Raw genomic sequence first — 16003 nt, forward strand, 5'->3', positions numbered from 1 at the left:
AATTTATAATTGAATTAAAAGATTGAAGAGATCAATTTTTTTCTTGTTTTTGACAGGTGTCAGGAGAATAAAGACAATGTAGTGGTCATGTTATATATAGTCCAGTATTTAAACAACATCTCATTCATCACAACCTGGGGATTCTGATGAGGAACTTATCCTTTCTGTTGGAGAGGCACTCTTCAGGTTTCAGTGTATGAATTCCAGCAACATTTCCATCAATAAAGAACTGCAGAAATTATTTTGTTCATTCTTAGGTAGAAAAAGACTGAATGAAACATGTATGAGGAAGAAATAAAATAAAGGAACAAAATATATTTGTAACCACATAATGGGTAAGCTCAGCATAAAGACACTTTATGGGTTATTGACATTGATCTAATAGTAAGAACATTTTTTGTCATGTAATGATCTAAGATCATATTCTGATCTGTGAAAAGATCTTTCATGTTGATTCAAGTTTGTTATTTAATAGGAATCTCTAAGGATGAGATTAAATCATGCAGTTATTTAATAAGTACATGTTTTTTTGTACATCATTGTCTTACTGCATTGAGATCTTTTTATCATGACCATAGTAGTATTTCTTTGATCAAGCTTTATGTAATATTTCCCAAGTTCTGTGATGTATTTTTGTCTCCTTGTTTTTGCTGATTAACCTTCAAGATAATGATCATGTTTATTTCAACTGTTCAGTAAAATTCATGAATAACAATTTAGGGGACATCTTTTGATTTGTGCTTAAATTTTTTTTACAGGTAATTGTATACTGTGCAATCACTAATTTTAGTGTGGTTAATTTTCGTTGTTTTTTGTTGTATAAAAAGACTCAGCAAATTCATGTCCTACATGAAATGTAAAATTTCAAATGCATCTTTACAATAATGAAATCAAATCATTACAGACAGACCTTTTTTCCCTCAAACAATGAAAATTAAACCCCATGAAAATATATAATTTTACATAATTCAATTGGTTTGACATGCAAACACAATGTATCAAAGTAGTCTTTTTTTTTCATTTTTTTAATTACAAAATGATGCTTGGATGCATGCGACATTGACCAAATCTGTAATGTACATTTCAGAAGCTGTTGTAAAAATCTTTATAATAAATTATTTTTGAAAGTGAATTTTTTTCCCTATTTGAAAGAGAAAATATTCTGAGTGCTATGATAATAAAAATGTTCATCCACTTTTTTAGCTCACCTGAGCTGAAAGCTTAAGTGAGCTTTTCTGATCACCCGTTGTCCGTCGTCCGTCTGTCCAACTGTAAACTTTTCACATTTTTGACTTCTTCTCAAGAACCACTGGGCCAATTTTAACCAAACTTGGTACAAAGCATCCTTTGGGTGAAGGGGAGTTTAAATTTTCAAAATGAAGGGCCAAGTCCCCATCAAAGGGGAGATAATCAAGATAATACAATAATTGGGTGGGGTCATTAAAAAATCTTCTTCTCAAGAACCACTGGGCCAGAAAGGCTGTAACTTATGTGGAAGCATCCTGGGATAGTGTAGATTCTAAATTGTTCAAATCATGACCCCCGGGGGTAGGGCGGGGCCACAATAGGGAATCCAAGTTTTACATTGAAATATGTAAAAATCTTTATAAATCTTCTTCTCAAGAACCACTGGGCCAGAAAGGCTGAAACTTATGTGGAAGCATCCTTGAGTAGTGTAGATTCTAAATTGCTCAAATCATGACCCCTGGGGGTAGGGCAGGGCCACAATAGGGAATCCAAGTTTTACATTGAAATATATAATAAAAATCTTCTTCTCGAGAACCACTGGGCCAGAGAAGCTGAAACTTATGTGGAAGCATTCTGGGGTAATGTAGATTCTAAATTGTTCAAATCATGACCCCCGGGGGTAGGGCGGGGCCACAATAGGGAATCCAAGTTTTACATTGAAATATGCGGAAAAAAATCTTTAAAAATCTTCTTCTCAAGAACCACTGGGCCAGAAAGGCTGAAACTTATGTGGAAGCATCCTGGGGTAGTGTAGATTTTAATTGTTCAAATCATGACCACAATAAGTACTACGGGGGGGGGGGGGGGGGGGGGAGTTGAGAGAAATCAGGTGAAAATAAACAGCAAGGCCAAAGTTACTCAGGTGAGCGCTGTGGCCCATGGGCCTCTTGTTTGCAATTGTATGAAGATTTGTCTGCATGGCATGGCGTAATTGCAACTGTTTTTATAATCCATCTACAGAAAAATATTACTGGTCCATCTCTGTTATACATGTAACTTTCTAGCTAACGTGAGACTTTGGCTCAGATTTTTTCTAAATTTTTCACAATATCATCTTCCTCTCCAGAACCACTGGGCCAATATTTCAACCTTAACTTGGCACAAAGTATCCTTGAAAGTGAAAGAGATTATACCTGTTCTAATGATGTGAAGGACCATACACCTTCTTCCAAAGGAAATAATGAAGAATTACTGCAAATTTAATGGTATCATTTAATTTCTTCCTTTCAAAAACCACTGGGCCTGAAAAAGTGAAACTTATATAAAAGCTTTATTACAAAAAGTGGACTCAAGTTCCTTGAAATCATGACCACCCCAAGGATTAGGATGGGGCCACAATAGGCAATCAAATTTTTATATAGGAAAAATCTCAAGAGCAAAAAAGCTGTGATTTATCATATTTTAGTGGAAGAACTTTTTGTGGTGTAGATTCAAAGATGGGCGAACAAGATGAGCAAAATGTTTATGGTGCGACAAACATGAAGGTGAAAAATTAAATTTGAATTAAAACAAAATATTCTTTGATATTTCTTCTAAGATCTTATGTAATCTATCCACAATTTGCAAAAATCTTACGATGAATTAAATTATTTAATCTATGAAATACTGTGAAATCACATTATTTTCATGGGGTAAAAATTTCAAGATTTGAAGAAAAATATTGATTCTGGGGTTAAGTTTCGTGGTTGGAGAAGTGTTGAGTAGTTGTATTTGAAATTTTGCATTTCGAGTGGACATGAATTCATGGGTCTTTTCCTAGTGATTTTACAGTAGCATACACACAACAAAGAGGGCAGACATGATCATTTTCTCGTAAGATTTATAACACAATTTTCCCATACATATATGAGTTAGGCTTAGCTCCTTGTTTTTTTGGAAATTTTGTTGTCAAAGTTTGCGTAAAAATATACATTTTTTACTTTAAAAAAAATGGAGCAAAGACCCACTATACCTTATAAATTTTTTTGTCGATAAATTTAACAAAGAAAAGTTTTTTCATAATTTCATAAATTTCAATAATTATTAGAATTTAATTCTAAATATTAAATTCCAAACTAAATATGATGTTTATATATCTGAAGCCATATGCATTCTGCACACCTTGTTTGCCTTCATCTTTGTTCAGATCATGACCCCCCAGGGTAGGGTAGAGCCTCATTAGGAGATGAAAGTTAACAAAGAAAAAATATTGCTCTCAACAACAGCAAAGCCAGTCATATTTATATAGCAGCAACCTCAGGTAGTTAAGATTAATCATGGCTATGGGAGTAGGGTGGGACCACAATAGGAGAGATTACTTAGAAATATATAGGAAAATTCTTCCTCCAATAAACAGTCAATTAACTCAAAGACTATAAAGTTGTAAGCTGTATGAATTTATTTAAAAGACTGAAATTGGGAAGAGGTGAGCATAACAAATTCCAGAACACAATCTTAAGGACATACGCAACGTAGTTTGAACTTTATTGTCTTTTTCCCTGGAGTTGAAGAGTTCCAATACTTAAAGGAACTGTGTGCTGCATTTTAATGTCTATATATTCTGTTGTACACTTCTTCTAAAACAAGTTTGGATAAACAAAACATCTAGAATATATGTTTAGTAATTTTCATATATTTTTCTTTGAATTATGCAAGAATTTTCATCAATTGATATCTTTTTAAAACCCCTGGTAATGCATGCTGATTTTTTGTCTATGAACATCTGATGGCACTATAATCTTAAATTAAGAATATCTTGAAAAATTATCAGTAGGTAAGGTACGTTGCGTATGTCCTTAAGATCTAACCATAAAGTTGATAACATGTACATGTAAATAACATTGATATCCTTTATAAACATATGTAAATCGATTCTGAAGCACTTTAAAGCTAGTCAAGAGTTTGTCTTAAAATAGTTAAAAAATGGAGAGTAAAAATGGTACGTAATGCTAACATCCTGTAGGACAAAATTGATTGGTGACATTAACATCTTGAAAGCTCACCACTTATTTCCTAACTGTTTAGATGAAGAATTTCTCAAGAAGACACATGATTATTGACTTTGAACTATAAAATTTATCGAGTAAAAAGGAAATCTATTTGAAAAAATTACATTCACACCTGATATCCTAGCTTATACACACACCAGTTAAAACAAAATCTTACTGTAAAACAGTCTAAAATTATAACCCCTGAAATCTACTAGACCGTGATTTTCTTTAATATACAGTATTTCATCAGAACAACACATTAGTTTAGCTTAAGGACAAGCTATTTAACAGGTTCTGTTTGTAACAATGCATAGCATAAAAAGGGAGAAAACTTGAGACAATTAACTTAAAACTAAAATTAATTTTAAACAAGAACAAAAGTAAAATCATTAAAAAATTTACATGAAAGAATAAATACCGGTACAATTAAACAATTAAACGGTGCAATTAAACTTGTATTATTCAATGGATAAAAGAAAAGAAGACATCAACTATCAGTCAATTGATGAGAAAAAGATCACAAAGCCAAATTTTTGCCCTGTTCACATGGAGAGTTTAATTCGAATTAAACGTAAGTTACTGCGAATTAAATTTGATCTGCGTTCACACGGAGAATCTAATGCGAATTACTTTAATTCGAATTAGTTTACTGCGCATTAATTACTTCGCATTAGCTCCGTGCGAACGCTAAGCGAAGCTAATTCGAATTAAATTTTGATGCATGCGTAAGGGCAGAATTAAGTCACATGCCACATGTCGAATGTCAAATATAGGTACTTGTGATATTTTTTAGAGGAAAACAAAGGAAGGTTATGTTAATCACTAAATTGTGTACAGACAGTATGACATTATATTATACTTTCATGTAAATTAGTTGAATCTAATTCGTTGAGAAACATTTGTTAAAAAACACTATTATCCGCTGAATAATGAAGCCACGCCCACCAGCGTAGGAACAGTTAACACTGCTTGACGACGGGTGTTATTCCAAAAAATATTGACTGCGCAGAATTCATGCGCGCAAGGTTCACTGTGATATGTATTTGTATAAAACATTCAGTATTATACATTTATTGACTGCGTTCGAGGGCAACATGCATTTTGTCAGACCCAAGAACCAAACTGTTTGCCTGAGGCCTTTAGGCCGAAGGCAAACAGTTTGGTTCGAGGCCAGGGGTCGACAAAACGCATTTTGCCCGAGAACACAGTCAATAAATGTTTTGTTATACCTTTTAATTTATTTATTTTATTATTCTTTTTTTGACATACATGTATGTCGAACACTAACGAATGCAAATGAGATTTAGCTGACCCCGCCCATTATGTGACGTAAGCGGTCCAACATCTCATCGACAGGTCCAATATCTCACTCCTCGGTCAAACATCGATTTTTTTATGCCCGCTCAGTAAAACATTGGAAATGTTAGACTTTTATTAGTAGTGATTTATACAGGAACAAATTTTTAAAGGTATAACAAAATATAATAAATACTGCATGTAGTTGAGTGTAACATTGAAAATTTAAATTGAGAATTTCTATAATTGAAGTCACAGTGAAAAAAAAAACAACAACATTTTTTATACATACCAAAGACATACACACATGCTTTCAAAAGAGGGATTAGAGTATTACGTAAGTAAAGTAAGTAATAAAGTATGTAAGTAAAGTATTTGTTATTAACATGTGTCATATATGAGATGCTATAAAATATTTTTTTCACAATTTTAAAACATTCCTGGTTGTTTCCTCCATCTTTTATAAAAGCTCCTGTTCTCAAAGCATCTTTGGAAAAACATTTTCAAGTTAACCATCTTTTTAAAATGATACATTACTGTAATTTTTTTTCTATAATACAATAATTGTTAATCAAGATACAATAAACTTTTAATAGCACAATTAAAAATTAAACAATTATCCAGCAGAAGAGTGAATTTAAATATGGAATGTGTAGCTTTTATATATATAATCAATATTGATAAATAATGCAACAAATTGGAATGTACAGAAACTCTGCAAATACATGTAATAATTTATTATGTGATTTCATTGGTTCTATCTCTTTGTCCTCTGGCAGTTGGATTAAAAAAAAAGGTGCGTCTCAGAAACACTGTCTAGCCAAAAAAGGTTTTGGGCAGCACAACCGCTATGAAAAGGAGCACCCCATTCACAATTCTGTAACAAAAATATTGTCAAACTTGAGTCAAAACAAGTATTCAAAGAATGTACTGTATGCAGAAAAAATTTCGCCTCCTTTTTATTTCCAGCCCTTTCGCCCTAGACACAAGTGAGCGAATTTAAGACAGGGCGAATTAAAAAAAAATGTAAATAAAGAAGTGGTATCAAGCAGACAACACAGTGCTAATAAAAAAAATGAATTGTTGTATGCATATACCAATATACAACATATTCAACTAAAACCAAATTTAAAGACTAATAAAACTTGATTTGACTTTTATGCTGGGCAATTCCCCTATCTAAAAAGAATTTCTTGACATTTTCTTTAAAAGCAAAATAATATTTCCAGTATTTAAAACAGTTTTAATTTCCCTTGGTAACATGTTCCAATCTTTGATAATAAAATGATTTAGATAGTTTATGCTTTAAAAAAAAAGATCTTTTCATATATTTTAATACTTTATATAAAGATAGGACTTTTCTGTAAATTACACAATTGAAATCAATCGTGTTTCAAAGATATCAAAAATTTTAAAACAGTAACCGATTTATCTACTGACTCCACATTAAAATAACAGACAAATTTAAGGTCATTTTATATACATACGTGAGGTTATTCAAGTCAAAATACATGTAGGTGAAAATTTTAATTTGAACGTAAATAACATGTATCATGTATATCTACACTTAGTCTCGTATTGTTATTTATTTGGCTTAGATACGCCATATATAGCTTTAACAGCTGGTACTAGGGCTGTGTATTGAGCAAAAAATTTCGACACGATACGATATCCGATATATTGGATTTTTAAACAAGTCTATCAAAAAGTCTCATAAATCATTTAATGCATGAATTTTATAAAAACTAATTGTTTTAAAACTCATTTCAAAGTTCTTGTTTTATCGCATTACCAATTACACTTGAAATTCAAACTTTAAACGACTGTGAAATCAACATATTAAAATAAAGTTGCCTATGTATTTTGTAATATTTATCTTAGATGGGCTATCTCTTTAATGATTATATCATTATTGATCAATTTTAATTCATAACAGTGAAAATATAACCTTTGGTGATTGAAATTCCCAATTTTTTCACAGAGTTATAAGAAATTCTGCCTGTCCGATATGCATTGGAAGTTATTTTTTCGATACGATACATTCTTAAGGAAGTTCGATCCTCAGCTTTTGAGCAGATTTTGGTCTGGACCTTTATTTCTAAAATTCTGCATCATTTTTAAGTTCTAACATTAAATCTTGATTCTAAAATGCAAAATAAACTATATCCAATGAAAAAACTGCGATTAAATTCCATTCAAATAGGATTAAGCCAGGAACTATATTTTGTGGCGGAAGGTTTTTTAGAAGAAAATTATATATTTTTCCTTTTGAAATATATACAGTACTGTTAAGTTTAGATTCCTATTTTTCCATGATGGTTGCAAACAGAGCTGTTTTTTGCAGTGAAATGATTTAAGCTGGTTCTGAAATATCTATTAAATTATTTCTTATGAATTCTTTCATTATATTGTGACAAATATAATAAATATATTCTGAAAGTCCAGGAAAAAATGAAGCCAATTTTAACATAAAATTAACACTTTTTAGTAATATCTAATAATTTAGATCATAGACCCCCACTTTTGTTTTTCTTTTCTGAATATATAAGATAACTTTGATCAATCTGCTTAAATTCAGCAAAAGTTTAAGACTTTAAAATAATTTTCTTGCTTTTTAAATTCTTAATGTCAGAAAAATCACATTTTGTGAGTGCAGAAAGGTGAAATAATTGATTATGCGAAGCAATTTGAAACTTTTTCTTCGTCACAATTTCATTGTGTCTTTTTTTAAATAGACTAATAGTTTATTTTGTCCCATGATTTATTTGGATAAAAACTTTGGAGGGAAAATGTCGAAGATGTGATTTTTGATTAACACACAAATTTCAGTGCAAAAAGGTCAAATTAAATGTACTGTAGCGCCGAAAGAAGCGTATTGACCCCCATTTTTTGTTTTGATTTTTAATTAAGCTATGTGTGTAGAAACTAAAAAAATACTTGACAAAAAAGTTTAAGACTTTAAATTAAATATCAGGATCCAACCTCGTTAAATATCGATACATATAGCTATATCAATATATTGATACAGCCCTAGCTGGTACAACAAAATCTTGCATTTGAGGCTGATCTAGTATGATAAGTACTAAAGTTAGAATGAAGTAAAAAATGTTCAGTATGAAATGAAGGGGCTTTTCCTTTGACAAATATTGAATACATGGTTGAGGCGTAAATTTCACTCATGGCGTGTAAATGTAAGATTTGCAAAGCGTTTACATGCACAAGCACACTGTGTGTGATTAAACCAGTGAGTATTAAATTGACGACTTCCAAGCATTCTACAAATATATTTAGATCACTTGGCGTATTCAAATTTGCTTATTCTTCATAGATACCAAGAACATTGGTTTCTTAACCAGTCTATGTACATGTAGTTCTTCTCTTTTTTCCTATTTCTTGTTAGAAAGCTACTTTAAAGTTAAGACATAATTAAATTTATCCACAAAGCAGAATGACTGCTTTTTCTAATCATGGAGTATGCAATAGTGTTGTGCTTTGCATGTACCATGCCTAAATAGTATAGTCAGGGTTTGACACATGGTGTACAAGCCGGGGGCGAGTGCACTATGTGTCAAACCCTGACTACTATTTAGGCATAGTACATGCAAAGCACAACGCTAATGTTATTATTATGCTGTTTTATGAAAACGACAGTTTAAATAAATTACCGTGTGCAAAGGTAAGATCTCATTAATAAATTATGTTCCTTTACTAAGCTTTATATACGATCAAGCATTTTCAATATTCCCTGGACTCATTTTGTGTATTGATGTGTAAACTGTAATTATAATAAGTACAAAATTTGTTTGAATATTTTGCCATTTCCATTGTTTCATCACCCTTTAGGTAATATTCTTGTTTGGGTCTCAAACATGTAAGTACACCTCTATTATGACGTCACATTGATATATAATATATGAAACTAGGTTTATATACATTATAAGAGATTGCACTACAGTCAAACATTGTTATCTTGAACTCGAGGGTACCGAGATTAAACTTTGTGATATCCAAGGGTTCAAGATCTTGAGGGTAAAATACTTATAGAAAAAGTGCTTGGGACTTCCAAATCACTTTGACATAACTATGGCATTCGAGATATCCGTGTTCAAGATACCGAAATTCAAATGTAATTGAAGGCATCTGTGGCGTAATGGGTAGCGCGTCAGACTAACATTCTCGGGGTCGTGAGTTCGATCCCCAGTGTAGGCGCTGTTGGATTTTCTGCAGAAAAAGAAGCCGTGCACTATTTTGGCATAGTATGCTTACATGTATGCTATATAAATTCTTAGAACACTGTGAAAATTGTCGGGTATTGATTATATAGAGACAAACTTACCGGAAGCGTAATATCAAATATGTTGCACTTTTCAAAGAAGTGAGGTATTGTTTTATAGACATCTGAACATGTATGTAAATTTTGCTAAGGGTTCACATGGCTGAAAATATACTACCTGCCCAGGAGTAAATTTACTCGTAAGTCAAAGTTAATTTGCCCCTAGTCTGACTAGATATAATTTTTGCACTCAGTCTAAGGGTAAAATTACTTACAAATCTTACTTATCCACTGTTCACCATGTTCACATGTGCAAAATACACCAGGGAGCAAAATTTGCATATATATATATTTGCACTGCACACCGTGTGTAAACGTGTACAGTTGAATGGAGCTTTAGACTACATATACATGTACTTCAATAGAATGTTAATCCCAGACTTACTGGTTTGTACCAACAGATTTTAATTCCAAGCACTCCTTTCCTTCTCCACCTAAATCAAAGAAACACATCATCAAACTAATATCATATACTTTAAATCACATGTCAAATACACTTAAATATACATGTATATATCAAGTCAGGCAATTGTATTTTGCTTTTCTTAAGAAAATGTTACAATAATAATTAAATGACATACTTTCCATTCTGGTTTTCAAATTGTCAGTGTCACTCATGGGACAGCTTGAACATTCCCAAGGGCAAGCAGTAATGACATTATTAGTCTCAGTTGTATTTTGGTACTCAGCGCAGGCCTTATCTTAATGATACAAAAAAAAAATAAATTAAAGCTTTTCAGCTTGGTAGATACATGCATTTCTGAAAAACCTTTCCTGTCAGTTATAGAGCGAGCAGATATTCAGTAGGGATGGAATGATACATAGACTTTACGATACATATCTCGATACATGTAATACAATACGCTACACATATCCTTATGTTATAATAAATTAAAAAATCATGATAAAATGATTTTCATTTTGTCTTCTCACATGTGCTTTGAAATTAATACTTGTCGTTCATCAATATCATTGGCTAAAAAGTCATCAAAACAATATTACAGTAATACATGTATATACTTATTAATTTCCAAAAGTCCATAGGTTGCATTTACAAATAATTGATCTAATATTAATTAAAAATCTCAAAATTGATTCTTTATAGCTATATACATATCTGAGCTAAAAAATAAAAATACGAGACTGAGTGTAGATGAACATGATATTTGTTATTTACATTCAAATTAAAATTTTCACCGATTTTGAACTTGAATAACCCCACGTTTCTATAGTTCAATTGACTTAAAACTGCGTCTGATATTTAAATGCGGAGTCGGTAAATAAATCGGTTATTGTTTTAAATTTCTATAATCTATGAAACGCCATTGATTTAGGTTGTGTAATTTACAGGAAAGTCCTATCTTTGTATAAAGTAATGAAACAAATAGAAAGATCTTTTTAATTTTAGTTACTGTAGATTCCTTATTTTACGCGAGTACTTAATATCGCGAAATGTCCCAAGGACGTCAATCGAGAGAACAATGATTCGCGAATGGGTGATTTATCTAGAGATTTTACATACATTAAAGCATCATAAAAATAAGAGCGAGTAATTTTATTTCGCGAGCGGTGCTTCTCGCGTAATTATGCGATAATTAAGTCCTCACGTATATTTTGGAATCTACAGTAGTCAAAACTTATCAAAAATACGCCATATATGACTTTAATGAAAAATTAATGAGTCCAGGCTGTTGTAGTGGTCTCGAAGGTGCTGGACACGGATTGCCCTGCTACCTCCGACCACGTGGTACACGACACGCACCTGCCGTGACGTGTACCTATCCTAGCAATGCGAAAGCTCGCTAGGCGGCGCTGTCGAGTGTAAATAAGATAATGGCGCAATCCTGACCTCGGTTTACATCGTTTGTAGTACGGGGTTTTTTTATGCCCCCGGATCGAAAGATCCCGGGGGTATATTGTTTTTGTCCTGTCTGTCTGTCTGTCTGTTTATCTGTTTGTCTGTTTGTCCGTTTGTCTGTTTGTCCGTTTGTCTGTTTGTCTGTCTGTCTGTTGTCAACTTTAACCTTGCCCATAACTTTTGATTGGTTGGAGCTATGACTTTCATATTTCGCATGTGTATTCCTTGTGACAAGACCTTTCTTTGGGTACCATCATATTTGACCTTTTGACCTTGACCTTGGAGTTTGACCTACTTTTGCAAAATTTTATGAGACTTTAACCTTAGCCATAACTTCTGAACAGTTGGTGCTTGGGGTTTCAAACTTCACATGTATATTTTTTATGACAAGGCCTTCCTTTGGATACCAACAACTTTGACCTTTTGACCTTGACCTTGGAGTTTGACCTACTTTTGAAAAACTTTAACCTTGGCCATAACGTTTGAATGGTTGGTGCTTAGGGTTTCAAACTTCACATGTGTATTCCTTGTGACAAGACCTTCCTCTGGATATCAACCACTTTGACCCTTTGACCTTGACCTAGGAGTTTGACCTCTTTCTGAAAAACTTTAACCTTGGCCATAACTTTTGAATGGTTGGAGCTAGGGCTTTCATACTTCACATATGTAATCCTTGCGACAAGACCTTCCTTTGGATACCAACCACCACTTTGACCTTTTGACCTTGACCTAGGAGTTTGACCTACTTTTGAAAATCTTTAACCTTGGCCATAACTTTTGAATGGTTGATGCTAGGGCTTTCATACTTCACATATGTAATCCTTGTGACAAGACCTTCCTTTGGATACCAACCTATTTGACCCTTTGACCTTGACCTAGGAGTTTGACCTACTTTTGAAAAACTTTAACCTTGGCCATAACTTTTGAATGGTTGGTGCTAGGGCTTTCATACTTCACATATATAATCCTTGTGACAAGATCTTCCTTTGGATACCATCCACTTTGACCTTGACCTTGACGTTTGACTTTTATTCAAAAAACTTTAACCTTCGCCATAACTTCTGAACAGTTGTATCTAGGTCTTTCAAATTTCATAGGTGTATTCCTCGAGACAAGACCTTTCTTTGGGTATCAACATTTCTTAACTTTTGGCCTGGATTTTGACTTGCGTTTGAAGAAACTTTAACCTTCGCCATAAGCTGCCATACGGGGGCATCAGTGTTTCACAAACACATCTTGTTTTCCTATGAAAACGAACCGTTCACGGTACCTCAGTCGGTAGAGCGCTCGCTCCGTGATCGGGAGGTCGTGAGTTCGAATCTCGGCCGCGACAGACCTAAGTCGATAAAAAATAGGTAGCAACTGTTCCTTCGCCATGCGCTCGGCACTTTGAAGTGAAAGTTGCGGGTCCTTCGGATGAGACCTTAAAAACCGAGGCCCCGTGTCACGGCAGGCGTTGGCACGATAAAGATCCCTCACTGCTCAATGGCCCTGAGTGCCGAGTAAAGGTCAAAATTTGAAGCCCTTCACCGGTATATGGTGACGTCTCTATATGAGTGAAAAATTCTCGAATGGGACGTAAAACAATATACAATCAATCAATCAATCCTATGAAAACGCCAGAGGTGTCCGAATGTACCAGCTATTTTTAGTGGAAAATCCTTTCTGCGTGACGTATTTGGTAAAAATTTCCCCGGGCTTTGTCAAGAAGTAAGTAGTTTATCTGTTATCTGCTGCAGAGTACAGGCGTGCTTCTGTCAGCTTCGTCATTATTACATTTGTACATTTATATAGTATATAGCGGGCACTAATAAATCGCGTATTATTTTGTTATAGTGTTTTCTCTGTTCCGCCATCACCGTACTTGGGTATTAATAGTAGTGTTGTAGGGAAACGCTATATTGGCGCTGTGAGCAGGGTATTTTGGTTTAACTGCGGGGTAATATCTAGCCTGCATGTGTAAGTGCCTGTCGCCATTTTGAATAATTTCCGAGATGTAATGCAGCAGTATTTGTTTTATTGTATTTTGTATTCTTGTTTATACTTGTGTAATGATTTCGGAATTTTAAGGTACGACCATGCGGATTTCTCTATTAGTCACTGTTGACATCACGTGACATTAATAGGGTATATATATTGAGACTCCGCAGTCGTCTGTTGTTATTGTTGGAGATCCAGCAGAAGAGTGAAGACGGGTGTTAGTGTAGTATTTACGGTTATTAATTCCTGTCCTGTGTTACAGTTTGAGAGTGAATTTGGAAGGCCATTTGAGGTTTGACAAACCAGATATAAGGCCTGCCACGAAGGGGTTGTCCTCCAGTAAAGAGGCTAGCCATAAAGTTAGTTCGTCTGCATTTGCTGACCAGTCCGTCGTCCAGGCTGCTATACTCATTGTCCGTCCTGAATAAGGCATCCTACAGTGAGTGTAGTGGTTGAAGGGCTATCACATATACTGTCTGTCCTGAATAAGGCATCCTACAGTATATGCGGTAGTCCGAGGGCGACTGGGCTTTTGTTTTAGTATTAGACTACCAGATAATTTATTGTTGCTTGCCTCCGATTGTTATATTGATTTACCATTTGATTATTGTTTACCTAGATAAGGTTAGGACATATCTGTATATTTCGGCAGTCCACCTGGATCATACCTATCAGTTTTTAATCAGTTAATGTTGAACACCCCAAACCCTGGAATTGACCAGGTACGACCCCTGTGATTAATGTAAATACGTTACACTTGCATTTGTTGCTTAGCGGATTAACCGCTTCATGTAAATTTATATTTTGCCGTGTTAGTGGTTGCCGGGCATAATGGACCATGATTTCAGTTCCTTTGGTTTGGGGAGGGGGACTTTGAGGCCTAGTGCATGGGGACCGGGATGCTCGTGTTGGGGGAAATGACCAAGAGGGTCTGGGGAGTACCCCGGGAGGGCGCAGTCCGCGGGAAGTCCCGCCTTCCGGAAGCGTGATCGAGGTTTGCTCCGGGTGTGTGTAGTACACTAATGCCCCAGGAGGAGGGTGCCCCGGATAATGTCACCCAGTATCGGGGCGGATACATGTTGCTTACACGGGGGACTGATTCTGATGGGTCTTTGGAGACGCCCGGTTTCCAGCAGTTTTATTCCCTGCTCCAGGAATGACAGACTATCCTGGAGGGGGTCATTGATCGAATTCAAGGGGAAATTGGTCAATTTCGAGGGGAAATGAGCCAGATTCAAGGAAATATTACACAAGTTTAGGATGACCTTGGTGCGGTTAATAGCAGAGTAGATAGCTTTAGTCAGGATGTAGGAGCTCTGCGGGGCGATATAGACTCATTAGAAGCCAATGTTACTTCTCAGATGGGTTCTCTGAGAACCGATGTAACATCTCAGATGGGTTCTATGGAATCAAATATGGGGACTCAGTTAAGCGAAATAACTCAAATGCTTGCGGGAATGATGAAATCTGATAAACCGCAGTCAGTCCCCAGGAGCTCAAGGTCACTGCCAGTCCATCTGTAATAACTAGTAGTCAGGGGAGTCCCTGGGTTCCTAGCTCATTACCAAAGCAGTGCCTTCCCGTTGAGCAGCCCGTAGCTAGTTTGTCGAGTCCCGGACCCGTTTCTATTCATAATTCCAAGGTCACGTCTGTTTCCGCATCTCAAGGTCAGCCACTTTCTTCATTAGGTTACAATAGTCTTGGCTCGGCCTTGCCGAGTACTATTACATTTGGCTCGTTCTTATCAGGGGACACTATGAGTGGGGGGTATCCTATACATCCCAGCATGGGCCCACTCGTCCTGGGTCATGTTGCGGGGGGTATGGGCATGCCAGTTACAGCACCCACGGCATCTGTGTATTCTAGTGCAGCTAACTTGGGTGGTCAGGGCTCTGGCTACTATGGTGGGTTGGTAGGGCAGTCGGCAGCACTTGGGGGAGGACAGTCGTTTGTACCTGGAATAAGGGGTTGGTCTTGGGTACCTCAAGGTCACACTTTAATGACTACTGTGGATACATCCCAATTTCCGAGTTTAATTCCTTCTGGTACTCGGAGTAGCGTAAGCAGGAATATTCCAGCTGAAATAAAGTGGATGAAGTACAATGGGGATGTAGAGTGGGGACCATTCTATTCAAAGTTCTCTACAATCGCTGAATACCATCAGTGAGGTGACCCCGATCGTCTGTTTGCCCTAAGTTTGACATTGGAGGGGGCAGTGCTCAAGTACTTCGATATCCTGCGTTGCAGGGGGGCCCTGTTAAGTTTCCGAGAAGTTGTCCTCCGGATGGAGGAGAGGTTTGGGAAAAGTTCCTTAAGGGC

The 16003-nt window shown here is 35.4% G+C and overlaps 2 protein-coding genes across 4 annotated transcripts in view; both read left to right on the plus strand.

Annotated features, from left to right (window-relative positions):
* The window catches only part of LOC133203826 (chromatin modification-related protein MEAF6-like), an 11364-nt gene extending 10232 nt beyond the window's left edge, over positions 1-1132 (plus strand). For all 3 annotated transcript variants that reach the window (XM_061339612.1, XM_061339611.1, XM_061339613.1), the window contains one exon: positions 57-1132. Coding sequence is in view for 2 of the 3 variants with exons in the window: in XM_061339611.1 (XP_061195595.1) it covers positions 57-71 (15 nt within the window). In the remaining variant the exon portion in view is untranslated. The remainder of the gene's footprint in view (positions 1-56) is intronic.
* LOC133204132 (xylan 1,4-beta-xylosidase-like) overlaps positions 1-16003 on the plus strand; it is a 478456-nt gene that overhangs the window by 414953 nt on the left and 47500 nt on the right. The window lies entirely within an intron of this gene.

This window comes from Saccostrea echinata, unplaced genomic scaffold (genome assembly GCF_033153115.1).
Source record: "Saccostrea echinata isolate AGI-Se365-2 ecotype Australia unplaced genomic scaffold, CSIRO_AGI_Sech_v1 ptg000052l, whole genome shotgun sequence".
NCBI classification, from domain to species: domain Eukaryota; kingdom Metazoa; phylum Mollusca; class Bivalvia; order Ostreida; family Ostreidae; genus Saccostrea; species Saccostrea echinata.